The 27,901-nt window shown below is 37.1% G+C and overlaps 1 protein-coding gene across 4 annotated transcripts; it reads right to left on the bottom strand.

Moving 5' to 3' along the window:
• Positions 1-83: 83 nt before the first annotated feature.
• MTF2 (metal response element binding transcription factor 2) lies at positions 84-27,901 on the bottom strand. Of its 4 annotated transcripts, none has more exons than XM_014939167.1 (15): positions 27,671-27,901; positions 16,137-16,335; positions 15,908-15,989; positions 14,326-14,421; positions 13,787-13,887; positions 13,304-13,452; positions 11,999-12,094; positions 10,906-10,974; positions 9,917-10,040; positions 6,572-6,639; positions 6,014-6,184; positions 5,220-5,328; positions 4,607-4,665; positions 4,372-4,476; positions 84-2,971 (listed from the first exon to the last, which is right to left on the bottom strand). In XM_014939167.1, the coding sequence occupies exons 1-15, from the start codon at positions 27,673-27,675 to the stop codon at positions 2,614-2,616; spliced, it is 1,791 nt and encodes a 596-aa protein (XP_014794653.1). In that variant the 5' UTR covers positions 27,676-27,901; the 3' UTR covers positions 84-2,613. The 4 variants fall into 4 exon arrangements, with proteins under 4 accessions (XP_014794653.1, XP_014794654.1, XP_014794655.1 ...); XM_014939168.1 differs by lacking the exon at positions 27,671-27,901 and adding an exon at positions 15,493-15,539 and having other exon boundaries at positions 16,137-16,171; XM_014939169.1 differs by lacking the exons at positions 16,137-16,335; positions 27,671-27,901 and having other exon boundaries at positions 15,877-15,969.

The raw sequence follows: 27,901 nt of genomic DNA, 5'->3' as shown, positions 1-27,901 counted from the left end.
TACTACTGTGATGCAAGTAATATATAACGGAAAAACATTAAATCTGATACATAGAGAAATGGTTCTAAATCAGTGACCACAACAAAGTTGAATTACATATATTTACACACATGCATACATACAATGATCAAGTCACACCAAAATGAAATTGTTACATACAACAACATTTGTATTTTTCCTTTAGACACTCCATTACTACATACAATAAAATTCACATATAATGAGAGAAAGGCATTTGTAGGTGTGCTTTAATTACTACTCTAGCTGTATCTTCAGCAGCACTATTGCAGTGTTTTCCAGTACGTGACACCTTGTAACAAAGCATCCCTCAAGCACAGGTGGAGCACCAGTGCAGCACTATGTGCAGGGCAAGCGTCTCCAGGACAGGAACAGAAGAGATAGAGAAAACCATGGGTGGGAGGATGCCACCAACTACGTACTTCACAAGAATACAGAATCAAAACTCATTCTTCTGTCTCAAAAAATACACACATTTAATGTTGGTCTTTTAATTCTAAGAAAAAAAGCAATTCCAAAAATACAAACTGAACATCAGAGTCAAGTCAACCACCATAATAAAATGAAACAATGACATTCACAATAGTTAAGTCTATGGACAGCTTAAGTTTGACAAATATTTTCTCCCCCCACCCCATAAAATCCCCAAGTACATTCCAATATTTATCTTTAAATGAAACTTTATGAAAAATACTGCTGGTGTTCAGTTAGAATTAAAGGACTTGGATAAAGTGAAACAAAGACAGATACAGATGGTGTGAGTAAGGTTACAAAGGCTTTACATTTTGCATTATCCCAAGATATAAACATTCAAAAATTAACATGAAGTTGCTGTGTTATCAAAATATTGCAGCTACAGGCAAGGCAACATTAAATTAATAGCTGAGGGTGTGAGAAAAAAACCACACATTTTAGTGAAGGTAAACAGAAGTGGCAGTTTTTAATTAGCATTTTTATAAAGCTAATATTACCCAGCCAGCCATAAAGCAAGCATAGGACAAAAAGCTTTCTCTGCTTCCTTTGGCTACAAGGTGACAGGGGAAACAAAAAACAAAACAAAAAGAAATCACCTTACAAGATGTTCAAGTTGAGCAGAAAAAGTCAAATAATCAAGTAATGGAATAAGTAAGTACTAACCCAGGCAGTACACTTTAAACCACTCTGTCATTTGTAAATGTTACATAATTTTATTTTGGTGGTAAACTGTAAGCACACAAGAAAACTAACCTTATGCAGCAGTACTGTGAATAACCACCAAAGTAAAAATGTTCTTCTGTTTACTCTTTGGCTAAAACCCCCTCAAAAGTAGCAGACAAAGAAGAAACATCTAATACTGGCAAGAGACTTTTTTGACTTTTTTTTTAAACAAGTAAAATAAACATATCAATTTAAAACTTGGTACATCTTATAGAAACAAAAGAGGTAATGTTGTAATAAAAATCAGTAATGTTACTTCAAATGGCAACAAACTGTTTGTTGACCCTGTGCAATAATATATTTTGTTCATACTACGTTTATCAAAATATGACTGTTTCTACTGATACATAGGAATCTTGTGTGATTCCTGTTCAACTTAGTTTATAACTGGGACACAAAATTTACAATCAGTGTGCCACAATAGCTTTCAAATTGCTATTTCTAGTAGAGTTAATTTCAAAATGTTCAGATCCTGCGTTATTTTTTAGCAGTTAATTCTCAAGGAAAATAATGAAATATATTACCTAGAGCATATGAACATCAATGACTGCACCCATTGCCAGAACACACTGCACTGGTTTGACACTTTTCCTTAGTACATAGAAAGCAACAGCACCCAATAAGCCTGAGAAGAAATGCTGCTGTGTAAATACTGGCAACTATTCCTGAAAAAAGAATTATGGGATGTATTCTCAGAAGCTGCCCAATCCCATAATTTGTATTGCATAGGTCACAATCACACATATATATACACGCACAAGTATGTGTGTGCATATATACATATGTATATACACACACGCGCACACGCACACACACAAAGAATATATTAAGAAGACAATGAAGTCTGGTCACAGAGCAATTTACAGGCTCAATATATTTTTTCTTTTTTTTTTTTACATTTTGTTTGAAAGAGAACTTCAGTATTTTACAGTCTTCAGTAGGCATTATATACACTGCACTTATGAAATCTAGAAAGTATTGAAATAGAAATACATTTCTGCAAACATTTGGGTAAGAAAACAAACCAAAATTTTTCAAAGATTTGTGCTATCTACATAATATTTTCTCTAAATCACAATAACTGTATCCATGGAATGTTCTCTAGAAAATGTCTTTTTTTTTAAAACACCATGCACATTTTTAAGCAATTGTAACCCAAAATATCCCAACCTAAAACAATCTAGTAATGTTCAGATTAAAAAATTTAAGTTTCAGATCAGATTTTAAAAAGATAAGTCTTTATCACAAGAGCTGTAATGATAACAATTACATGTTAAGGCTAAACTGGTTTTGTTTTGTTTTTAGAAACACATTTAAAGACACATTTCTCTCGTGGCTCTGCATTATGAACTGTACTTACAGATGACAGTGCAGTGAACATAATGTTCAGTCCTACAGTCAGGACGCAGTCGCTCCTTCCCACTCCACAAGATACTGCACCTTTCCATCAAGTGTCACCCGACGAGCCAAAACACGGTATTTTTCCCCACAAGCTATTCTACCCGCTGCACCAAAATAACTAGTAATTGAGTTCTTTAGATGATTGAGCTGCAACTCCTGATCTGCTAAGTTGTTAAGTATCTCTGTATTGAGTTCATCATACTGGTAATCTTCTTTGCTCTCATCATCTTTTACAATTTCTGAATTTTGAGTCCGGAGTGCTTTTCGTGGAAAGCGACCTCTTCTTCTCAAATGTGGTATTGCAGCAGGCCAAGTTCTTCCTGTACGAGTCCTTTTTCTCGAGTCAGATAAACTACTAAAAAAACCAAACCAACAAGCCAGCATTAACTCCAAGGAACTTAGTCAAAGTCTGTGCTTTATCATCAGTTATTTCCATGCAGCTCATATCATAACTTCTTTGTTCTATTTTTCACTGATAAAAATACTTGCCTGTAGATAGATGATTTAATATGACATTTGCAAAATAAAGATTATTATATAAGGAAAATTGTACTAATTTTTTTTAAATGTCAGAAAAGTTACCTAAATAATATTAACTCTTAAGGAGTGGCTTAAGGGCTTCAAATCCTGAATTAAACATGAGTTTTTGAAGACAATTTGTAGCAGTAATGCACACAAAAATGACTCATGAAAACACCTGAGAGCATGAACCAGAAAGGAGACAAAATAAGTAGACTGAGGAACCATGTACCTCAGTAAAAGAGAAATTGATGTTTGCTAAACTTGAGAAAAGTTCAAGTAACAATTTACTTGCAGAAAAGCTGATTGTAGTTAATAATTTACCTACAAAGAGTATGCCAAAAAAGTTTTCACGCTCTATTGACTGTAGACAATCACAGCATACTTACTCTTTAACATGAATACACAAACCTACAAAACCAAAAGCTGCTAAAATTAATTTTGGGTACACGTCAGCTCTTTTGTGGCCTTTATTAGAAAGCTAAGCTTAGGATGTGTTTATGGAGATTAATTCTTCTTGGTAAATGTAGTTTAACTACATATTTTACATCAAAGAACAGTAGTTAGTGAACACAAAAACCCCTCACCCTGTGTTGTAAGCAGAATAAAGACTTATTTTCTTTTGTCCTATTTCTTTAGATTTCCCCATGCTCTACTCTGAGTCTCAGTTTCTCACTACTCCAAATCCCATTGAATCACCACATTCTCAATGTTATACTCCTTTGCAATACCCCCAGTTCTTCCCTGTTTACTGTCCCACCAGTTCTACAATACCCTTACCTCCATTTCAGATGTACTATAGCTGCTTCGTAACTTAATCAACCTCTTACCTTATCTTCTACCTCTGTTTTGCTAAAGCTTCAACTAAAAAAAACCAACACCCAAACAACAACAAAACCCCAACAAAACAGCACTGGCAGAGACTAGGCCACAGAAAATGGTCTGATTTTCTGTTAAGTGTGGGTTGCTGGTTGGGATCTCTTATCTAAGTGTCTATCTTCATGAATCTTCTTAGAACATAATTTATTTGGAACTACCCAAGTTCCCAGATTTCTTGGAAATTCGCTAATAAGATTCAGAACTGATTGGAAGTACAACAGAACCTTAGGTTTGAAGAAACCAGACTTAGAACATTACCAGTTGTTTCCTGACCACCTCCCAACTTTCAGAAAATTTTATTAAAATGAATATATTGCAAATCTTAATCTTTGTAGCAGATAGTGATTAAATAATTACCTATAATGTCTGGAAATGCTAGATGAGGTAGTTTCTTTCATACTGGCAGCACCTGTGGATTCCACATCTGAGGTATTAGATGAATGTGCAGTTCCATCAGATTTCCTGATACGCAATGTAATAGGGTTGCCATGTAATGAAAATAATCTTATATTAAAAACTGAACAAACAGATAAATGAAGTGGTACTATAGTGTTTTACAGGGATTATTTTTTTTAATTTCTTTTTAATTTACCCAACAGTGCAGGGCAATTCCAAGGCTGGGTTCTCTATCACTGGAACTGGTTCATTATCCTAAAGAGGAAAAGAACAAAGAAGTACTTCAAATTAAGTTTTGATTGCTGTATCAATTTGGTTTGAGGGTTATGAGGAGAAGCTGATTGAACTGGGCATGTTTAGTTTGGAGAAGAGGAAGCTTGAATGGATACCTCATTACCCTCTACAACTACCTGAAAGGAGGTTGTAGAGAAGTAGGCATTGGCCTCTTCTCCCAAGTGAATAATGACAGGACCAGAGGAAACGCTCTGAAGTTGTAGCAGGTGAGGTTTAGATTAAATATTAGGAAAAATTACTTTACTGAAAGAGTGGTCAGGCACTGGAACAGCCTGCCCAGGGAGGTGGTGGAGTCACCATCCCTGGAGGTATTTAAGAAATGTGTAGATGTGCACTTCAGGGCATGCTCTAGTAGCCAAGATTGTACGGGTTTTTGTGTATGGTCAGACTCTGATCTCAGAGGTCCTTTCCAACCATGACGATTCTGTGAATGGGGGAATATCAAGATTCAAAAATTATAATCTGGGGGAGGGGTGGGAAGAGAGGGATGCAAGATATCCAAAATAATACCTTACCAGAGGAGACGACTCTGGAGTTTTGTGGATCATTTTTCTTGTATAGGGACCAGGTGGACGACCTACTGATTTTTTTTTTCCCTTTCTTTCTATACCATTACTTAATTCCCTAGAAGAAAATTTATATTTTGTCCTGTATTACTGAAGATAGTTTATATTGAATACACGTTTTCCTTTGGCAATGAATACACGATTATACATCTATTGCAAAGACATTGCACAAAGTGAAGTTATTCCAGTAAATCAGAATTGTCAGGTACAAAGCTACATATTTTTGCCTCTAGAATAACATAAAAAGATACAAGATCTTTCTAATGATATTACTGACTCCCTAATGTTGAAGAGGAACAAGTGCTAAATGTTTTTTATTCGTATGATCACACTAGGTAAAAAAAATGTCACATTTACTAATGCAAGTTACAGCTTCACATCACACTTCCTATTTAGAATTGTAGTTAGATTATTGCACAAGAGCTCCAGAAAGGCAAGAGATTTTGTTTCCCAAATATCAGCAAAGTTGGGATATTTTCTATTGTTCTTACTGCTAAATTTCCTCTTGGTTGCTTTTTTCTTTTGGTTGCTTGTTTTTTTTAAGAAGAATCCTAAGAGAAAGCTAATTAAATTATTTCCAAGACCCTGCTCTCACAATAGTCCACTGTCACGGTTTAGGCAGCACATCCACTTTTACCGTTATTAAAAAAAAATACATCATACAATGAAAAGGCCTTTTCATTGGGGTACCCAATGTACCCCAATTCACCACAACATTGCTAGAATGACTGGGTTTATTTTACCTCACATCAGGGATTGGTTTAGATGATTTTCTGCCTTTAATTTTGAACTCATGAGAAGTTCCTTCTGGTTCTTTTTCAGCCTTTAAAGCAGCATTTGGTGGCACAGGAGGAACACGAATTCTCAAGCCAAACAAATGCTTCTTTTTCTTTATTTCTTTTCCAGACATAAACCTAGATGATTTTAAATTAATTGTTAAAATTCTGACTCCAGAGAAAGCAGTTTTAAAAATAACAGTGTACATGCAAAACAAAGCTACAGAAATTAGAATATTCATTCAAATGCTATTTTATTCCCCTCTTCCCCCTAATGCAATCCTTATTCTGAAATACAGAATGTGAAGCAGAAAGAGGATGGAAGTTAATTTTTTTTTTTCCCTCAGGATCTAGGTTCCACTCAAATAGTTACATAATGTTGTAGTTTGAAATAGAAATAGTATTTAATCACTTTGGCTGCAGAAAATGTTTATCAGACAGACTGAGCAAAGGAGACCAAGACTCTAATCTAAATCATATTAAATAGGCAAATAACACTTAAAACAAAAAGTGCCAATAACTTACATGGTCTTGTAATCATTTAATGCCTCCAGTACATGCTCGTATCTTTCAGATTTTGGTGTATCTTCCAGCTGTGAAGTATTAAGAAATCATTTAACCTGTCAAATTCTTTAGTAATAGAAAGATTCCAGTTACTTTGAGTTACTGTAACTACAGATTTGGATGTGAAGTACATTTACGAAGTATTAGATGTGGAAACTACCAAACCTCAAAGGATATTAATTATCATCCCGTATTCTGTGATTTACCTCCACAGAACTCATGCCAGGATCAAGCCCAGGCCAAAATATTTGAGTTTCACTTGTAAGAAGTGCCAGAAAAATCTCTCAAACAATTTTAGTATACTCAAAGAACATAACGGTAGCTTGCCGTCCCAAGACTGCTAACAACAATTCTTCTGTGGCATTATGTACTACCAAATTAAAAGATTGCAAGCAAAAAATAACTATTTTGACACAAGAACTTAGTTATTTTATTGGTGATCATTTTAACTAAAATCCTGCCACAGGACCAAATTCCCATTTTTGCCAATATTACTCAATGCGATAAAAAAAAAAGAATAAAAAAAAGAGAAAGAGGCCCAGAGGAGTTACTAGAATTTAGGAAGTAAATCCATTTTCATTGCCCCTTTTGCTAAGACCCAGCCTAACCTCCCTTCTTGCACCTAAGCCTGAAGTAGCTAGTTCCTATCAAGATAACAAAACATCACATCTCTGAAAAACTGCATACTTACAAATTACAGAGACATAAACCTGAATAAGTACAGTAGTGACTGTAATGAAGTGATCACAACATTTATGTAACAGAATTTAAAATAAGATTATTTATTTTTATAATTAGACAGCTATTTTTAAAATCAAGTGAAGCTACCATATTTACAGTTGCCATGCCAAAATGTGCCAGAACTTACACTCAATTGGCTCTGCAGTAAATTTATCTTTAATTATAGAGTTGACAAACAGTTTATAAGTTTCACTATTAGTCTGGATACTATAGAGCAAACTGTACAACACTTGCAATTAAAAAAACCACCTTTAGCTAACACCTAAATAAATGAGTAGATATACTCAAAAACCAACCTTTTAATACAATTTGGGGCAAGACAGTTGCCCCAAATACCAAGTACCAAAGATACCAAGTAGTTGGTAGTCAATCTACTCAACTACTAAAGCTAAAGGAGCTATTCAACCAATTTTAGCCCAGGCAAGTAACACTTGTTTTTACACGTCTTTATCTCAGTACAATTGCCATCCAAAGGTCTTGCAACTCTGCAGCACTTAACTACAGAAAACTGCCTTATACGTATTGCATCCTAAATAATGTGCTAAAAATTACTGGTTTAGGTGGTCTGATAATTCCACCACTTACTCCTATCTTACCTATGGCTAATAAATAAACACACTTTTCCTCTTTTTCAATTACATGCAGCTAGAGAAAGAAACCAAAGTGCCATTTCTAAAAGTGGCAAGCTAAGAATATTACAAAACCCCTAAACCCATTAAATTGTAGATGTTACTCTTTCTGTGACTAATCCCTATTTAATAAAGCAACCAGATTAACCAAAGTAGTAAAATACATTTGCCTCAAATTTTTCAAGACAATTTTTCCCAACTTTGTGAGAGACATTTAGAATCTTTTCAGAGTAAAGTCTTGAAGATTTCCTCAACACAGCTTTTATGTGTTTATTCAAGATCTCTCTCATCAAAAGTTTAATCTTCAGACATAAGAGAACTGGTTTCCTTGAAAGTTCAGAAATATCAATTAAGGACTTGAAAGTACCACTTAAAAGAGGTGAGTTTCCTTATTTTGGATCTCCCCCCTCCTTCCTACCTGTTAGTTATGTGTTTTTCACACAGATTGAGCACAGATGGATGGAAAGGGGTAAGAAAAGTACAATAAGGACTATAGCCTTTCAACTTCAACAGCAGCTAGATAGCTCCACTCTCCTCATCCACACCAAGGCTGCTCTGACCAGCCATTCTGACATGAAATTATGTTAAGTCTGAAGAAATTTATACTATGGAAAAAAACAAACGTTAATTTCTCTGACATTTCCCTCAATAATAGTACAAACTACTCAAAATTAAACACCACTTACATATTTTTTTAAGCTGTGCAGTTTAACACAGCCAGAACATTTCATTCTATTGAAAAGATGGTGTGAGAATTACCACATTTTGTGCAGCTTTTTTTTTTAATTAAAGCTTGAGACTTGGTATGACAAGATTATTGACTTCACGTGACTTTGCTAAGAGATGCCATACATCCCAAAGTAAACGAGATGTCTATTCATAGTGACACTAATTGTCATTTTTTAGTGACTTGACTGTTTGCTTGTCTTTCTAAAAATATTGACGCTAACATTCTAAACATACATATTTTAAACTATTTTTCATTATTTATGAAAAATCGTTACTCATTGAAACAAAGCACATAAATTTGATCGTCAAATTGTGTAAAAGTGGATTACAGATGTATGAATTTACTGGGAAGAAGTATAAAAGTAGCATGTACTCATTATAAGAAACTTTCAAACTGGTTATATGCCACCTGTTTTAAGAATCTTCAAGACCTTTCATGCATGAACAAAGTGCATACTCTACTAGGAGCACGCCAATTTGAATTTAGACAAATTTTGCATCCAACCTTACATGCAGAAACAAGTATCTACGCTGCTCCTCTTAGTCAAATATGAAGTCAGTCTGCTTGGGGAAATGGATTTCCTTTAATGCTAAGGTAACGGCCCAGTTAATCAAGCAGCTAGAAAAGTAACTAGGATAGTAGTCAACTGAAAACAAGATACCTTGACAAGTAGCAGAATCAGACTGGAAAAGGATCAAAACAATCTTTAGACTCGGACATGAACTTATCACCCCCATGTTTGAGAGGAGGAGGAAAGAGGAAATGTTTTTGCACAATAACTTGTTACATGTTACACCTTAGAGACTTTGAAGATGTCTTCATATGCAATACGCTCTGTATTCAAGTCTACATTTAGATTTTCTGGTCTGTGCACATGAAAATATCACAGGACTATGAGAACTATAAAATTAATTTAAAGGAAAATACATCTATGCAACAACATAAACAGTTGAGTATAAATAATTAAAGTTGCCATGCAAATAATAAAATAATAGTTGCATGGACCACAGCATGCTCAGGAAAACATACAACACTTAAAGCATTCTATTCCTGCAAGGAAATTAATGATGGCCTCATTATTCAAGATTAACAGATTTCAAGGTAATAAAGGATTTAACATCCAGAATAAAACAGTTCTTAGGTCACTAACTTTCAGGACACACGTATGCACTGTGAGGAAAAACAAAGATTATTCCAGTTACTTACCTCACCAGGATGCAATCTATCCCAGTTTTCATTAATGTAGGCCATGAGTTCAAGCTCCGAATCAAAGTATTTCTTCTTATGAATAACACTTAGGTTGTAAAGGCATAGATGTGTTATATCTACCCTAGAATTCAGAAATATTCGAGTAAAAAAAAAAAAAACACAGAAGAAAAAAAAGTCTTTTCTTCCAATTGCTTTTCTCCGCAATAATTTAGTAGAAGAGCTATTAGCATGACATAGAAGAACAGAAAGCACAACTTGAAACACTCAAACACTCAATCCAGGGAACAACATTATCAAGTCTCCTGCCATTTCTCTTCAAGTGATTCCTTCTGCTTTGAATCTTACTTTCATCTCTGCCTCATCTCACTGTCATGATGTTCTTTTAAACTCCGGAACTGGTCTAAACCATAGGATATTTAAGTAAGTCTGAAATCATACTTGAATGTATCAATTCTGAATTCATCCAAGTGTTTTGGTCAATTAATATTTTAAAAGGTAATTTCCACTATATATTTGTTAGCATATATATCCAGTAAATTGGATACAATTTTAATATGGGTTAGTTCAAAGATTTCAAACTACAACTAACCATTAAATCTCATCGAGGAAACTATTATAAAATGTGTCAAGATATGTACTCTAGGACTCACTACATTTGGCTTATGTAATGGCAGGATCCTAAACCTGCAATAAAGACTTTTGTTCAGATCTCAATCTTCAAATATGCAGCAAGTTAGTAGTTGCTTAATACTTTATTGAACAATCCCAGGAATAAATCCCAAGAGCACACAATTGCAATATATCCCCACATTTAAGGATAAACTTTGAAGGAAAAGTTGTCCCTGTTCATACAACAACTCAAGGAAAAAAACTCAAGACAGCAGATGTATTTTCTTTTTTGCAAGGAGAATCAAAATACCAAAAAGAAAAGCAGAGTATGTATTCAACTCACCCTTTTTAAAAATAAATAAATAATTCATACTTACCATCTCAAGGGTAAACGTTTGAGGTATTCTGGTCCAGAACTGCAAACTGAGCAAATGAATGTATAAAACCTAAAAATATATACATATGTATATGTACATGTGTCTGGATGGTGGGTGTCTGTATATACACATTCTCTCTTAATGTTTTATCACCCTGATTATGAAAAAAGGAAAGTTAAGCAGGCTAGAAACCCAGCCATATGATATTTGAGAGTCCCTTCATCTTCCACCTTCCTTTATTAACTTCCACAATCTGTGCTGGTACCTAGCAAGCCAGATACAAGGTACTTAATTTTATCCTGGCACCACTGTTTTATACTCCATAACAAAGTCCCTCAACCTGTGACTATATCAATGAAAATGATCTGTAATGCCCTCACTCCTCTCAAATGCAGAGACCTGTGCCCCAGTATAAACATGCACTTAAAGAATCTATAATAGATAATGAATGAGATAATCCTTGATTCCCTTCTCCAGTTTTCCCTCTCATCTGCTCCAACTTCCTCTTAAAATGAAAGCATAGACCAGCACTCCTTTTCATTTCCTTTTGTCCCACCTCATCATACCTGAGCAGAGGATGTACTGAACTCCCCTCAGTCTAGCTATCCTTCCAGCTTTTTCCAGTTCCCGATACTGTACTACCAGCACAGGGAATGGCTACCACACACACACACTGACAGCCTATCTTGAAGCATGGTGCCTGTCGCATACAAGAGGTTAGTCACCTATACAATGTGAACTTGAATGCCCTTATCTAACTTATAAGGCCCACTAAAATGGAGTGCTTTAAAGCTTCCAGTCTCCCAGTAGCCAGTATAATGAACTTCCACAGAAAAGTGAAGTCAGTAACTATTTCAATTTAACTATCCGGTGATTACCACTCCACCATTCCACCCTCCTGCACTAAACTTAGACAAAGAACTGCATTTTCCTGGCACCTGAACACATACTTTAGTATAATCTCCTACATAAAACTCACCCCATTTGGGGAATATACTGTTGTATTACAGATGCCTTAATACAGGCTCATATGCAAGATTCCCTCCAATTTTAAATAAAAAGACAACCTTAGAGTACAGCTTAAGTTTCTTACCTGTCACCAAAAAGCATTGGCTTTTGGAGGCACTGCACGCAAGCCTCATGAAACCACTGCTTACATTTGCAGCACTGCAACATCTTTAGATACCAGCTTCGCCAATAGAAAGGAAAACAAGATGTGTTAAAAAAGTCACTGAAAATTATTCTTCATTACATTTGAATTAAATAGCAAGGGATCTTCTGAGCTAAACTGATTTTCAGTTTATAAAACAAAGAGTCATCTGTAGAATACTTCAGTAACACTGAGTTCCATAAGGAATCATTAATAGAAAAGACTAAGAATAATAAAAGATAGCCTAGTAGAAGCATGAACTAAGTTAAACTCAGAAAATAAAGGTTCCATTTGCTCTGACAACCACCTTTTAATTCTTAATAACAAGAATTCAGTAACTCCATATAAGCTCCTTCTCACATACTGGATTGGCTTCCTTGTTACTTTCCAAAGCACAGCACAGCCACATTTAGTTACAAACATTTGTTCTGAAGATTCAACTAGCTGAATCCTCAAAATGAACTTCACGGTCCACTTTTTTCTTTTCATTTTTCAGCTTCTCCCTTGTGAAAAGGAACCATGCAAAACTGAAGGCGATGTTTGTCCAGGTCTGCAAAATTCTCAAACCAGAGCTCTGTCCTGTGAACATAAACTCAAAAGCTTTGCTTCTTTGTGGGACTCTTGATTTCAAATCTTCAATGCTATTTTATTAATTCACTCATCCATGCAAACACCAGAGTATTTATCTCTCCCTGTTGAAGTCCTCTTCTTGCTTTTCTTGTAAGAAAGAACCAGAAGGACTCCGAAATGCCGTAACTGGAAAAAAGTTTTTTTCCCCCGCCAATAATTGCAATCCAGGGTATGATGTTATGGTATAACCAGACAATTTAATAAGCTTATAGCCAGATACACTTCATGATTAATAAGATACCTGAGTTAACATCAGAAAAATCACTGCCCAGAATTGCAGGAAGCTTAAACAACTCCATCCAATCTCAACACATTAACAGTAGTAACACCCAAAAAAAATATTCTTGCTTGTTACTGAATGGACTACGACCTTATGCCATGGTCCCGTGACAAAATTAAAACAAACCAAAAGATCTGAGGGGAGAAGGGAAACCATTAATAATGTATTTCCCACAAGACATTAAAAAAATAAATTCAAAATTCCACTTCGCATCGAATTTAATACCTACACACAATAGAAACACAAACTTAAAAGTTCACAAGTGAAAGTCTACAGGAATAAGGCCAAAGTCTACATCTGTATTATGGAGAAAAGTTCTGCCTTATCTGTTTACTTACTCTCCAGGTCCTCCACAATAGCAGTAACACTGCTGGACATTGGTTTTATGACCTGCATCCCACTCAAGGTCTGTTGCATTATATGGTAATGTTTGTTTCATGACTTGCAGTGCTTTGGCATTTGGTCCTTTCTTAAGCGCACCACCTCTCTGGCAGAAACAAACACATCAGTTTACAACAACAGTACTGTATCTCTGACATTTTCAAATACTTTAACTAGAAAGTTACAAAAAATTATCAATAATCAAGTAAAATACTTTCCCCTATATTTAATAATAGCATATTTAAAAATAAGTTGAAAGCCAAATGTCATCTGTTTCTAAAATAAATTTCCAACATATAAAACTTCAATTCAGTTCAAAGTTAACAAAATAAGAAATAGCTGAAAAAAAAGGCCATTTCTTTCATTTTTTTGTTTCAACTTCAAAAAAAAAGTATGCATGTAACATGGGATGTATTAAAAATGTTTTTCTAGAAACAGACCTTTGTCGTCGTTGCAAAAACGCACTGTCTACAGAGCCATTTATCATCTGAATCAATCACGCTGGAATCAATATTTGGTGTGTGACATAGCTGATGATAACCTGTATAAAAAATTATAAGCCTAAATGTTATTGAAGTGTCAAAAGCATCTTACACACAATTAACTCTATATAATTTTAATGCCACTATATCTATATAATTTTAATGCCACTATATCTATATAATTTTAATGCCACTATATCTATATAATTTTAATGCCACTATATCTATATAATTTTAATGCCACTATAAGGCATTATCCATCTTTAAGTGCCAAAAATCTGATCAGAGATTAGTAATACATTTGAAACGGCCTTTTTCCATTAAGAAAATTTAAAAATAAACCTTACCTACAGAACAGGTGTTAGTCACTTTAACATAGATTATTCACTAAGTTGCTAAGGGCTATACAATTTAAGATCAGTTGAGTAGTCAGTCACAGCACAGAACAAATCAAAACATCTCTTAAAATGCAGCAAATAGAAAAAAAAACTAGTTACCTTGTCCACATTTATCACATATAACCATTTCATTCGGTGCCTCTGAATACTCTTCCTGACATATTGTACAGACCATTTCCCCACTTTCAGAAGCTCCTACACAAAGATGAAAGGGTAATTTATTTTTTTTTTCAGATTACATCTACAGTTGGAATGGTTACCACATGTATGGGTTTTTTCATAATTTCAGGTACAAATCCATGCATTGTAGAAACATTGTTACAGAGCCTAACTCTGTACAGACTGTATGTTTATTTATATCACTTATCATAGACTATCAGATATTTATAGGCTGTATATTGCCTATTTACTATGCAGTCCATGGTTCCTTAATATCAACAATAAAATTTAATAACTGAATAAAGAAAGTAAATGCAGGCTAAAAAAATAGGTATAAACAAACCTTATCTGGACAACTCCAGATACTGTATTTACAGTAGTTTGTGCTTTTCATGTAAAAATATGCACAAAGTGGTGCATGTCTTTTTGACAGATCTGCCCAATATTAATTGGCAGATTAATAATTAAGAATGCTTTAATATTAAACTGCAACACGCCTAGGAAATATGTTATTACTACTTATACATATCTGCAAGTGTACTAAAGTAATAGTAAAGGCAAGAAAAAAATGTTAGCTTGCAAACTGGAAACAAAGTTACATCTTGCTCCAATTATATCACGTATCAATGGATACCACAAATCTGGATTACCTAATCTACATGGTATCACATCCATGCACTCAAGTTTGATAGTTACAATAAACTGTATACGTAAGCAGAAAACCAGTATTTTAAAAGTGTCTCAAAAATAAAGCAGTTGATTTTTCACTATTATGAATACAAAGTTTTTCCTACTGGCAGATGAAGTGTTTAAACATCCAGAATCAGCAAGAGCCAGATCAGATTTCCTTTGCCTTTATATGATGAGGAAGTTGTATCTAATTTTCAGAAGAAATTGTCACTGAAGTTGTCATCCATGCTTTAGTAGCATTAGATTACTAAAATACTAGCTACTTCCCAAATATCTGAAAAATCAAAGCTAAAATACAATAGATGTCTCACTTGATAATTGTACATTTCTTTATATCACATGAATATTCCAAAATCTGTAATGGTTTATGTGCAACAGTTATGGTGTTACTTTTAAATGTGAAAACTCCATTCAAACCTAGGATTTTCCAGTCTTTCGTTTCTTTCCACGTCATGTTGTTTCAACTGAAAACAATAGGAGGACATAAACTTGGTGTAAATTCAGGCCTGGAGTTTTCTGTTAAGACAGAGTGTTATACTCTATCCCCATCCAAATAAACTCAAATATGATTATTTTCAGAATTGTTCTCCCATCCCTGCACATAGTTATGTTAAAACAAAAAAATAAACCAAAACAGAAAAGTAACTGCAACGATAAGGAGTTGTTTGAAAATAATTTAAAAAAAAATAATTGCCTAATTCATGATCCTGGGTCACATTAAATTATATTATTCTTTAGGATACAATAATATTACATAATAATTTGTTTTAACATATATAGTAATCTAAACAAATAAAATACCAAACAATGACTACTTGTCTGAAGTTCTTGCCTGTTTGTATGTCCTTCCAGAGAACCCAGGATTTGGAACTGTCCTCAAATATAATGAAACAGTTCTGTTTCAGTTTGTTTATCTGAAAAACAAAAATACAGTGGAAGCCACAAATAAAAGGACTAAACAGAATAATGTATTTAATACTAAGTGAGTGAGACAATAATATTGTAATATTTAACCAACACATGATACTGTAGGACTGCAGTGAAGTTAAAAATTTGTTTACCTTTTTGATAGTTCCAAGATAAAACAAGCCATCTGACCATCTAGCTAGGACATCCTGACCTTCTTCAAATTTACACAGTGGCTTTTTGGCTTTCTGTCCATCACATAACGACAGCTTGGTCAGAGATGCTGAGGTCTTATGGCTTCGACGTAAAGGAGACCGCTTATGGACCAGTGAATTACCCACCGCTGTAGAGTCTCTAAAGAAAGAAAAGCAAGAAAAAACATAGGTAGAACTAGGTTAAAATGAGAAACCATATATGTTAAATATTAATATGATTCACAGACAGAACTCAGTTAGCTAACTCCAGAACTTCAGGTAGCTAAAAACTTAGTCATGTTTTCAGACTTCACACACCTCTAGTAGCAGTGCCTCTGCTACTATAAGAATCTAAAAATTTGAAAAAAGACAAATTTATATAAAGAAAAATCTTCTGTGAAATCAACTAATGTAAATGATGACAAGAAGACACAAACTTTCCAGCTCAGACACTTTTCACAAAGTCACCGGAAGCATCAAAGAATGCATCAATAATATTCAATACAGGATTACTTATGCAAAACAGTCACTAAAGTCACTGACAGGTTTCTAAAATTCCAAGGAAGCTAAAAAGCTAGTAAGCTTTTTCTAACTACATTACCTTGGTAGGGAGAGTAGTTGTTGACAATTGACATGGTACTCCATAGTCAGTTACTCAGAATCAATCTAGCTATCAAACACAACGCTCCAAGTAAAGAAGTGAAATACTGAAGATTATAAAATAGGACCATATAATGCACAAGGAAGAATCTTTGTAAATAATAGACAGAATTTGAGACCGTAAAACCAAGTTACCATTCCTATATCCAAATGTATTTTCCTCTTTAGAAACTAAGTGTATGTATAGCTGACACAAACATGACAGGTCAGGGAGTTAAAACAGGATAGAGTCAATTGAAAGAGAGAAGCTTCATCTCACTCAAGATAGCTTAGGTACACTATCAGCAACAGAAACATTTGAATTAATCACAAAGCACCAACAAAACCAGTATATGAATCACTGTCCTATTTATTTTGATGAGAATTACTATTCAAATGTTAGAGAAGTTACTGTAAAGTTTCAAAGAGAAGGGAATCTCTTCTCCCTAAAAAGTTTGCCGTTGACGTTCAATATGAAAATAAAATTGGAATTATAATGGCTTAAGACATCAAAAATATGCAAAAAGGCAAAAGCTAACATCCTAGAGAGCGATCAACAAATTTTTTTTGCACTAAACAGTTTAAATCAAGAAGGTTAAACACAAGAAAATTAGACAGCTATATTAAGGACACTTATAATCAGTGTAAATCTAAACAATGACATGACTATAAGAGTAGCCATAATTGGCAAGACAAGTGTTTCACTTACCCCAAGAACTCTAGCAGCCTCATGCACAACTGGGTCACCAGTTTAAGTCCTGTCTGATCCCAAGTACAAAAATATTCAGACAGGTGACTAGTGAATACCAGAGGAAAACACAAAACTTAGAATAGCACTCCTCTCCCAAATATTCTCCAAGTTTCTTACAGGCTGTAGGTCCAAAGATCTCAAGCAGTAACATCTTTCTTTTTTTGTGTGTTTAATGGAATTTTCTTCTGCAAATTTTCCTACACGTTGTGCTGAACTTGTAAAGCAGCACTTCTTTTGGCTTGTTTCACAGCTGGCACCTTGTCACTTCATTTGACGCCCTTCATCATTGCATCAGAAAACTAAACTGTCATTTTCTATCTTCTCCCTTCACGCCCCTGCAATGATGTTTAGACCCACACAGCCATATTTCCCAGATAAAGAATCCTACCAATTCTGTTGCTTCTCAAGTGAAAGCCGTCTAAAAGTTACAGGTGCTTTTCTCCAGTTCTGCTCTAACCTCTGAAAAATAGCTCAGAATGCATGCAGCATTCAAAGAAGTTTATAATAACAGGGTGACAGCATGGCAGCCCTGGTCATTTTTTTATTCTTTGCTCCTTTTCAACTAACAGCATTTGTAGCCTTCCCCCCCTCAACACTGCAATCGGGCATTAAGTTAAAAGTTTCAAAGAATGGTCAGAAACTGCAGGTTTTCATTCTAACTGTTCCCAGACTATTGTTCCTCTTCCCACTGTGCACTATTCTGTTTACACCGGATTTCATTTGCCACTTCATTTTTGAGTCATTCAGTAGCCTGAAGTCCTTCTAAACTTTCTACATTATTCTGAATAACCTTATATCCTTAAAGTATTTAATCATTTACATTTGCCATCTTTTCTACATTACTGCAAGATTTTGCACCCTATCTTGTACAATAGCTTACATTTTTGCAAGGGCCTCTGAAGCAGGGATCCAGCCCTTAACACTTGTTGCAACCACATTCTACTGTCTCCTTTGTATCTGTACAACCATCTATACACCCAAGTACCAAACAGGCTCAGAAACAAATGTGCCTGAGGTCAGCCAGTCAAGAGGGAGGGGGGAAAAAAGGGGTTTACCTTCATCAGTTCCCCAAACCTTTCTGACTACATACACATCCAACTTCACACAAAGCAAGCAATGTTTAAAGGTTAGGCAAGACTTGATCAAAACCAAATAGAAGTTGTTGTGAAACTATAACCTGGTCTCAGCCAATTATCTTCTTGGAAACGACTCATCATTACAAATATTAAATTATTTGGTTACTTCAAATTACATCTACAAACTAGATTTAGCATATTGTCAACAAGTTGCCATATGTAGTTCAAAGCACCTAAAGCAAGTTCTCCAGGGCACCTTGTAACAGTTTAACAAGAGTTTTGACAGAACTACTCTCTTCTAGAGGTTCAAAGATTGTCTTTCCAGCTTATTATCTGGTTTGATTTAAGAGACTAGAGAAAGCAGCTAAAAGGCAGGAATGTTGCCTCTTCTTCTCCAGTACTTGAAAAAAGGCAGGAAAGATCTTGTACAGAACAAGAAGACTCAATCAATTCATTTATTATACATAACCTAGTACAGATTTGCACCTAAAAATCAACGATGACTTTTATTAGTTTTGTATTTAAGAAGTCTTCAAAAGCATATAACATTATGCCTAGTAGAAAAGTTTATCCCATAACTCCCTTCAAATCATCACAAAAAGGTGTTGTGCATCATCTTCTGGCACAAAGCCCTTAAATGAGTCTATACATTGACCTATACAACAGCCTAAATTCACAATAGCTACTTCAGACACTGAAGGATCTTGACAGACAGTAAAGGTCTGAGCCAATAAAGCAGACACTTCTCCATTGTCCACATCGCTCTCTTTGTGGAAGATAGCACTGCTGAAGTGATGACTAAACAGCTCATGAAGTAGCTCCTGCTGTGGCAGTTTATGGTTTATCTAACACATAGACTGAAAACAGGGTTAGTTATCACAATAGGCTGACACTTCCAGCTAGCTTAACAGTTGCTTTCCACATGGATAAGAAGTTCCACTTCAGGGAAACGTTCCCTCCACATTTTTGATGGAGATTAAGTGAGAAGAGCTACTATTTTAACAAGTTGACTTTAACTGGCATGCCAGAAGTTACTTAAAGCAGGTGTCTCTCAACTGCCTTCCAGAAACCCTGCACAAGAAATCACAAGAAATTCAGTGCAGACCAGCATAAACACTACATGCCTAAAATGTTGTAACTTTCTCATCTGTCTTGCCACAGCACTCTCTGCTGTAGTGGAGTACCAAAAAGCCACATCAAGCATTACAATCAAATTTCTGTTGGAAGTTAAGTGAACATGTAAACTGAGGATAACTTCTTGCCGGCTAATTCTGAAATTAATTTAAAGCTTCCACATTTTCCAGAAGCTTGCTTTCCAGTCTTCCATAAAGTTAGCTCCATAGCACCTTCCTACTATAACACTTAAAGGTTACTAATTTTGTTGATAACTGTAAGTAACAACTTCCCCACCATCTTAAAAACTTCTCTCCAAGAACTTCTAATTGCAAAATATCCAAAGAAGTCTTGTTTTTTATCCAATATAAAATCTACTTTACTTAATTTATCTAATTTAATTTGCATAACTAAGCTACATTGCATGTCATACAGCATGTCCAGCCTACCTTGGCTTTATATCCCTTACTAAATACTCAGTGTGTTTTGGCTGCATTTGGCTGCCATTCTTACTCAAGCACTTAAAATGCAAAGAAAGTACTTATGCACCCATACAATCTTTCATTAGTTAGTGGGTGAAGATAGTAAAATGTGTCTGCATGTTGAAATACGCTTCAAAATATAAGCGCAATTTCACCATTTCTTAAGAAGTTGATCTCATGGAGTACTAAAAACACTCATTGATTTTTCACCTCAGGATCTAGATCATACATATAGATATTCTCAAGCGAGACAAGCATAAGACTTTCTATTAATCTATTTAACAAATTAGTTTATAACATGCTGCAACAGAAGACAGTTGTCATTCTTTGTCAACAGGAATGGCAAACTCTCTCTGAAGGTATGCTACCTAAATTATTCTGATTTGTGAACCATGACAGCTTACTACGCATAGCATTGCTTGTATCAAAATTAGATTCATTACTTTTGACTTGTTTGTAACTCTAACCTCTTTATGAGAGGTTAGAAAATTTCAATGTTCATTTGGTGCTTCTGACTCCTGTTATCTCCACTGCAATCCTACAGAAGAAGCTGAAAAGTTAGGGGAAAAATATATGAAGGGACTGGAGGATTAGAAGAATAAGCACTGTCCCTCTTGTTTCCAAGTGTCTTTTTCCTCAGTAGCACTGCCAGGGTAAGGTCATTCATACTCATGTACTCCTTCAGTTGGAACAACTGCTGTGAAACAACTCCTGTTAAGAAAAACTCCCTTGACAGAGTTATTTTTTCAGCCATTTCAGTTCACTGATTTGTTTCATAGAATGGTTTGTCAGCACAACAGAACAAATGCAAACAAGCAACTTGGGACACACACTCCCTCAACTGGCACCACCAAACTGCATAACTGAACTACAGACAGTTTCATTGACAAACCATGCAGTTTCAGGAAATTTCTTCCAAAAGGGCTGTGCGATTCACAAATACAGCAACAGTAACAGATGATAGCTACCCTACGAGTACAGATAGTTTTTGGAAGCCAAATTAAAGATACTAAATTTTAACAACTAAGCGTTTTAAGAGAAAATTTTAATCCACTGAGACAACTCATAGAAGTGGGACCCACAGATAATTAATTTATTCTCAGTAAATACAAATCACACTGAAAGGAAGATGAGTTCAGAGAGCCTAGCAGATATAGCAGAAGGGAAATCAGAGTAGGAATCACACACAGAGCATCCTATTAAGACAACTCACATAGGTTTAGGGTCTCTCTCAAAATTGGAAAACGTGGTATCACATAGGATAGGAAGATCTAGTGAAAGAACTTCTAACTAGAGATAATCAATTGAAGTTCTGAAAGTGTGGCACTACTGCTGATTAATCACAATTGTTCTGTCTGAAGTTACAAACTACACTTTCATTAAACTTTACAGAAAACTGAACTACAAAGAAGGGTTGTAAAATACCAGGAGTCTGTTCTGTTCTCTGTAAGACAGGACAGTTAACATCTCACAGGGAGTAGGGAAGGATGGAGGTCTAGTAAGGGCTTGGGCACACAAAACTGAGGGACCTTCCACAAAGGGCTTATCCAATACAGCAGCTTGCTCCCCTCGCATCAGCTCTGGAATGACAAGCTGACTTCTCCATGAGCTTTCTATTTAGTCTTCTTCTTCTTTCCCTTAATATGGATTAATTTTCTGATAGTTTAAACAATTTAAAGCACCTCACAGAAAGGTCTGGTAACTAGACAAGCCAGGTAAGCAGCAAGCATTCAGGCAACAAAAGAGGGAAATGAGTCTTTTCCAAGAGTCACAATCTTGGCTGGTTTATCCAGCACCACACAACCAAGACCAAGCCGTGCTTCCAGCACAGCTGCTAACTTGTGACCGGGATCCAGTACCTCCGTTAACAGCTGGATCCTAGCCACATGTTTCTCCCTACCTTCCTTGCATCTTCTCTGCCATTTATAAGCTCTCATGCCAAACATTATCTATCTGCTGTGTCAGCCACACCTCCCTCCCTCAAATAAAAAGATTCTGCTGGGCCAAGACAGACTTAACAGGATACTTCCTCTGCCCCAACACAAGCCCACCCTTAGGATCGAGCTCCGTATCTTTACACTATTTTGTATTCTGGTACCATCAAAAGCCTAAGCCACATCACCAACTATATAGAAGGATAAAGGGACTCTAATCCAAGCATCCCTCAGTTTAGAAAAGCAAAGAGTAATGGTTGGGGGATAAGAAATACATTCTTAAAATTACTTTCAATGTTTACAGTTGTTCAGGATAATAGACTAATTCAGGTTAGAAGAGATCTCAGGAGTTCTTTAGACCAGCTCAGTGTAGCATCAGCCATGAGGCCAGACAGGTGGCTTTATCCAGTCAGTCCTTGGAAGTCTCCAGTGATGGAGGCCACACAACCACCCTGGGGTCCTGTTCTGCTGCTGAACTGTCCTCAATGGGAAGAAGTTAAAAAAAAACAAACCACAACACAAAAAAAAAACCAAAAACACAAACAAAAAAAAACATTTCCCTCCCCATATTTATCAGACTCCCTCTTATTTCAAAATGTGTGTTACCTCTTGTCCCTCTGCCACATGCTACTGTGAAGAGACTGATTCCATCTCACTAATCTTCTCATAGGAGCTGGAAAGCTCCTGTTAGGCCTCCCTGAAGCCTTTTATTCTCCAGGCTGAATGAGCCTGGTTCCCTCAGCCTTCTCTCATAGGACAAGTGGTCCAGTCTCTGACTGGTCTTGGTGGCCTCCCACCAAACTTGTCTAGTTTGATGTCTTTACAGAACATCTAACAAGTTCTGTATATAAGGAAATAATCACTTCCTCTCAATCTTCTGGTTCTGTTGCTGTTAATACAGCCCAGGATACCACTTGCCTTTGCTCACAGGACACACTGCTGGTTCGTGTTCTGCTTTCTGTCTGTCAGACCCTCAGCCAACCTTGCAAAGCTGATCCCCAGCCAATCTTAGCCTGAGGTTCTTCCTTCAGATGCAGGTCTTTGCTTTTGTCTCTGTTGACTTTCATGAAGTTCCTGTCAGCCACTTCCTTTACCCTTGCTGAAGTTGAGGTAAGCAACATCCACTCCTCTCCCCTTGTCCACAAATCTTGCCATTTTTAACACAGAAGGTGGTCAGATTTATCCTTGGTAAATATATGCTGACTGATCTTAGTCACCACCTCTCCATATGTCAAAGAATCCTAGATTCGTTTAGGTTGGAAAAGACCTTTAAGATCATCCAGTCCAACTGTTAACCTAGCACCGTAATGTCCACCACTAAACCACATCCCTCAGCACCCCATTTACGCATCTTTTAAATACCTCCAGGGATGGTGACTCAACCACTTTACTAGGCAACCTGTTCCAATGCTTGACAACCCTTTTGGCAAAGAAATTTTTCCTAATATTCAAGCTAAACCTCCCCTGCAACAACTTGAGCCCGTTTTATCTTGTCCTATAACTAGTTACTTGGGGGAAAAGACCAACCTCCACTTCTCTACAATCTCCTTTCAGAAATGTCTTCCAGAAAGACTTACTCCATGACTTCCCTAGAGATCAAAGTGAGGTTAACTAGTCTCTGGTTCACTGAGTTGAACTTTTGGCCTATTCTGAAGACAGGTGTAACATTTGCTATTCTCTAATCATTATGGATACCCCATGTTCTCCACAACCTGTAAAGAATAGCCCCACGAAAACATCACACAGTTATCTTGGTGCTCATGGAAGCAGCCTGTCCTGCATGAGTCAAGTTCATGTTTGATTAAATATGTGCAGCAAGCCAATTCACAGGCCATTCAAGCAAGCAATGCTTAACAAATCCATCATGGATAAAAAAGTATTGTTTGAGGCAGAAAAAACTGTCTGCTAGCAATAAATTCAGGGCAACTACACTATATAAGCTGCTCCTTGTCAGCAAGATAAGAAATATTAGTGTGGTTTTTTTTAAAATAGCTCTATGATTTCAAAACTTCATCCATCACATTACCTGACAAAAGTATTAAGTTTTGCTTCTAAAAAAAGAAAGTGGTAATAAGGACTATGTGAGTCCCTGCAGCCTATTCAGCCAATTAGCAGCTAGGTCTATGAATCTGTTACACATTAGAAAGAAGTTTAGCCAGAAGATTGAGGAGAAATTATTATTTCCTTCTACACAGAACTTGTTAGTCAGCATCTAGAATGCTATATTTTGGTTCTCCCAGCGCAAGAGAGACATCAGACTAGACCTAGACAAGTTTGGTGCAGGGCCACCAAGACAATCTGAGCTTGGAGCACTTGCCCTCCCTAAGAGAGGAGGCTGAGGGAACCAGGCTGTTATGGAGGCCTAACAGCAGCCTTCCAGCTCCTATGAGATTTATGAGATGGAATTAGTCTCTTCACAGTAGTGCATGGCAGGAAGACAAGAGGTAATGCACATGTTGAAATAAGAGAGAGTAGGGGGGAAGGGGAGGTGTAGGGGTGTGGACAAGACACACTTTTGTTGGGGTTTTGTGGGAGGTTTTTTTGGTTGGGTTTTTTTGTGGTTTTTTTTTCCCCCCCTCTGTCTCCCCACAAGGACAGTTCAGCAGTGGAACAGGGCCCCATCACTGTGTGGCTCCATCACTGGAGGCTTTCAAGGGCTGACTGGAAAAAGCCACCTGGTCTGACCTCATGGCTGATGCCACACTGAGCAGGAGTAGGGAATTCCTGAGATCCCTTCTAACCCGAGTCATTTTTTGACCCTGTGAAGTATGACTTTCCTTATAAAGATTGATTCATACTATTAAGAAGAGGTAGCCACCAGGATAAGTGCAGTCTCATGTCCATAATGCTATAACCTTTTGTGATTTTGGTTTTACTTGCTCACATTCTTCCTCAAGAAACTATAAATAATTAGAAGTGTTTTAATTCTATTTGATATGCAAAGTGAAAGTCTTTAAAAGATCATTACAGAATAACATGTTTCCCTACATATTTATTATGTAGGGAAACAGCACAGGGCATTCCTGTACTGTAAAAGCCATTTGTTAGGGATTGATCATCTGTACACAAAGAGGTAGAAGGTAGTATCAGGGAGAAAACAATGGTATCAGGTCACAACACACCTTTTCAAATCAGAGTCCTTAATTTCCCTTAATTGTGTACTTCACACCTCCTTGAACACAGCCACTGCCTTTTGGGTTTCTACAGTATGCAGATAAAGGATCCCCAGCAACATACATAAGGAAGAATAGCATAAGCACACACCCAAGCAGCCAAGGATAACTTAAAACATGCTGACTAACACAGGGAGCAGGAGAAAAAAGGGTTTCAGAGGTGATCAAAGGCAAATGAAGACAAATATCCTTCTTTAAGGCATTCTACTTATAAGTGCTTATAAAAGAAATTAAAAATAAATCTAAAACATAATTATTATCCTCCAACATATTTAGTAAATTAAATATGTTCAGACTCATTAGGTATGCTCTCATCATTGGCTCTCTTTCTCTCAAAGAAAATTAAACCTCATGATTTTACTCCTCCATAGAGATTCTACCTTCTAGGAAGAGACCATCAGCTTGAAATCTAGATTGTTCAAAGCGTATGTTCAACTAGTTTCAGCGCTTTCAGTAACAGGTATCTCCCTGCCCAAGGACCCTCCAGCAATACCTGTGGTTTTATCATTCTTCTCCTGATGTGTATTACTCAAAGACACACTTCCCCTCCATTTCCTGCAAGGAAGGCCTGTAAAGAAGGTGAAACCAACACTGCAGCAAGCTCAGAGGTCAATCACACAAAAAGTACTGTCAATTCAGAAACCAAGAGAGGATTCACATTGGCTTTTAGTCCCACGTGTTTCTTCCCTCCACAAGGTTTCTCCTCCACAGCCAGCATGAGGAGCACAAAATACGCTTTAAAGCTGTTTTAGGTGCCTTTAGTACTATATTCATTCACATCTATCTCCAGGGAGCACAGAAGTCCACTCTCTACCACGAAATGAACTGCAGCTTTTTTGTTACAGCTGCTCTTCTCATACGCTTTACTTGATCTCCTAATGCAGGGAAGGGCACACATAACGTGTTCAAAGCCAGCCTCAACTCTAGCTACAACTGCATGTGCCTTTCACCTATTTAAAATATATATATATACACACACCTTAACAACTGGTAACTAGACATATTATGCCAACTTTTGAGAAGCGATCTACATTTGATTTAAAATTCCCCCCAGAGCAGAAAAGACTGGTTGTTGAGAAGCCACATACCTATAACAACATAAGAGTTAACTCTGGAAAACATTACTGAATTACACTCTCAGTTTAGACCCCCATTTCCCCAGCTTGTAGCTCCTTGCAAAGATCCTTCTCACTTCCACTACTTTATTATAAATCTTTTTTCATATTTTCAACCCTTACTCTCCTTCCACTAAAAACCTATGAACCTAATAGCATATATTCTAATACTGTAAGAACTAAGCTTTTTTTATTATTCTTTTAATCTCAAATGCTTTCAAACTAATTGCAATGTGGGCACTCAGAGGGACAAATATTAACTTATTAACTTTTACCAACCTGATCACAGGCACCCCCAAAAAAGGGAAACTGTTTTCTTATCATCCCATGCTTTTGACAGTTTAGGTACAAAGCATTGATCACTTTACCTTACACTAAATCAGGAGAAGAAAATGCTATTATCCATGACTACGTTTAGCCTTTTAAAGTCATGAGCAGGGCCTAACTATCAGAAATTCTAGAAACACGCATAATGCTGCACTGCCTTCCTGGCAGGCCCTTTCATTGAATTACACAGGCCCTCTCCTTTAAATACCACCCAGATACTTCATGGGTGGATGATAACCCCTAGCATTTCAACACCAGTATCAGTGTCCAGAGCACCCAACACAGTACCATATTGTTCTCTTTGACTAACAAAAGTATCAACCCATTCTTCCTACAGAATTCAAATACCAAAGAAAAGGCATTATTGCACATCCTACCAGCCAGCAACAGTTACCCTATTTTAGCGGACTAAAAACGTAACCTCCTCAGGGCGTTCAAATCGCCCAGCTCGAAACCAAAAACAAAGTTACCAGCGACCACCACCACCACCTCCTCTTTTGTGCCGCTCTCCTCGCACTCGAGCGAACGTAGCCTGCTCGGGCAGTGTCCCTAAAGGAGAAGATACCAAAAAATACAGCTGGCGCAAGGCTCGGCGCCACCTCACCGCTGCGGCAGCACCTCCGCGGACCCCGGCGGGCGGCCCGCTGCCTCCCTTTCCTTTGTTTTGGTCACCGAGGAGCACCGCTGACCCCTCACTCGCCTTGCCAGCCTCCGCCTCGGAGGGAGCTTCCTCCCCCTCCCCCAAAGGGCCTGCGGGGGCCCCCCAGCGCCGGAGCGGGGCCCCTCGCACCCCCTCCCCGGCGGGTGGCGCGGCCGCCGCGGGGGAAAAGCGGGACCACCCCCCCCACACAACCGCCGCCGCGGCCCGCCCCCCCCACCCCTCACCTCATTCGGTCTCTCCAGTGGTGCCAACCGCCTCATACAGGGAAATCGGCGAGCTCAGGAGCCTCCCCCCGGCGCCCCGGTGCGGCCGGGCCCTCGGTGCGCAGCGGGATCCCCCCCGAGAGCGGACCCCGCGGCGTCGGCGGAGGAAAGGCGGCGGGGGAGGGGTCAGAGCCGCTTCACAGACAGCCCGGCTCCACCGTAGCCCCTCGCCATTTTTGTTTCCCGCGGAGA

The sequence above is a fragment of the Calidris pugnax genome, unplaced genomic scaffold (assembly GCF_001431845.1).
Source record: "Calidris pugnax isolate Ruff unplaced genomic scaffold, ASM143184v1 scaffold18, whole genome shotgun sequence".
Taxonomy (NCBI): domain Eukaryota; kingdom Metazoa; phylum Chordata; class Aves; order Charadriiformes; family Scolopacidae; genus Calidris; species Calidris pugnax.
Note: the sequence above shows the minus strand (reverse complement) of the source record. Positions and strands in the feature narration are given on the sequence as shown.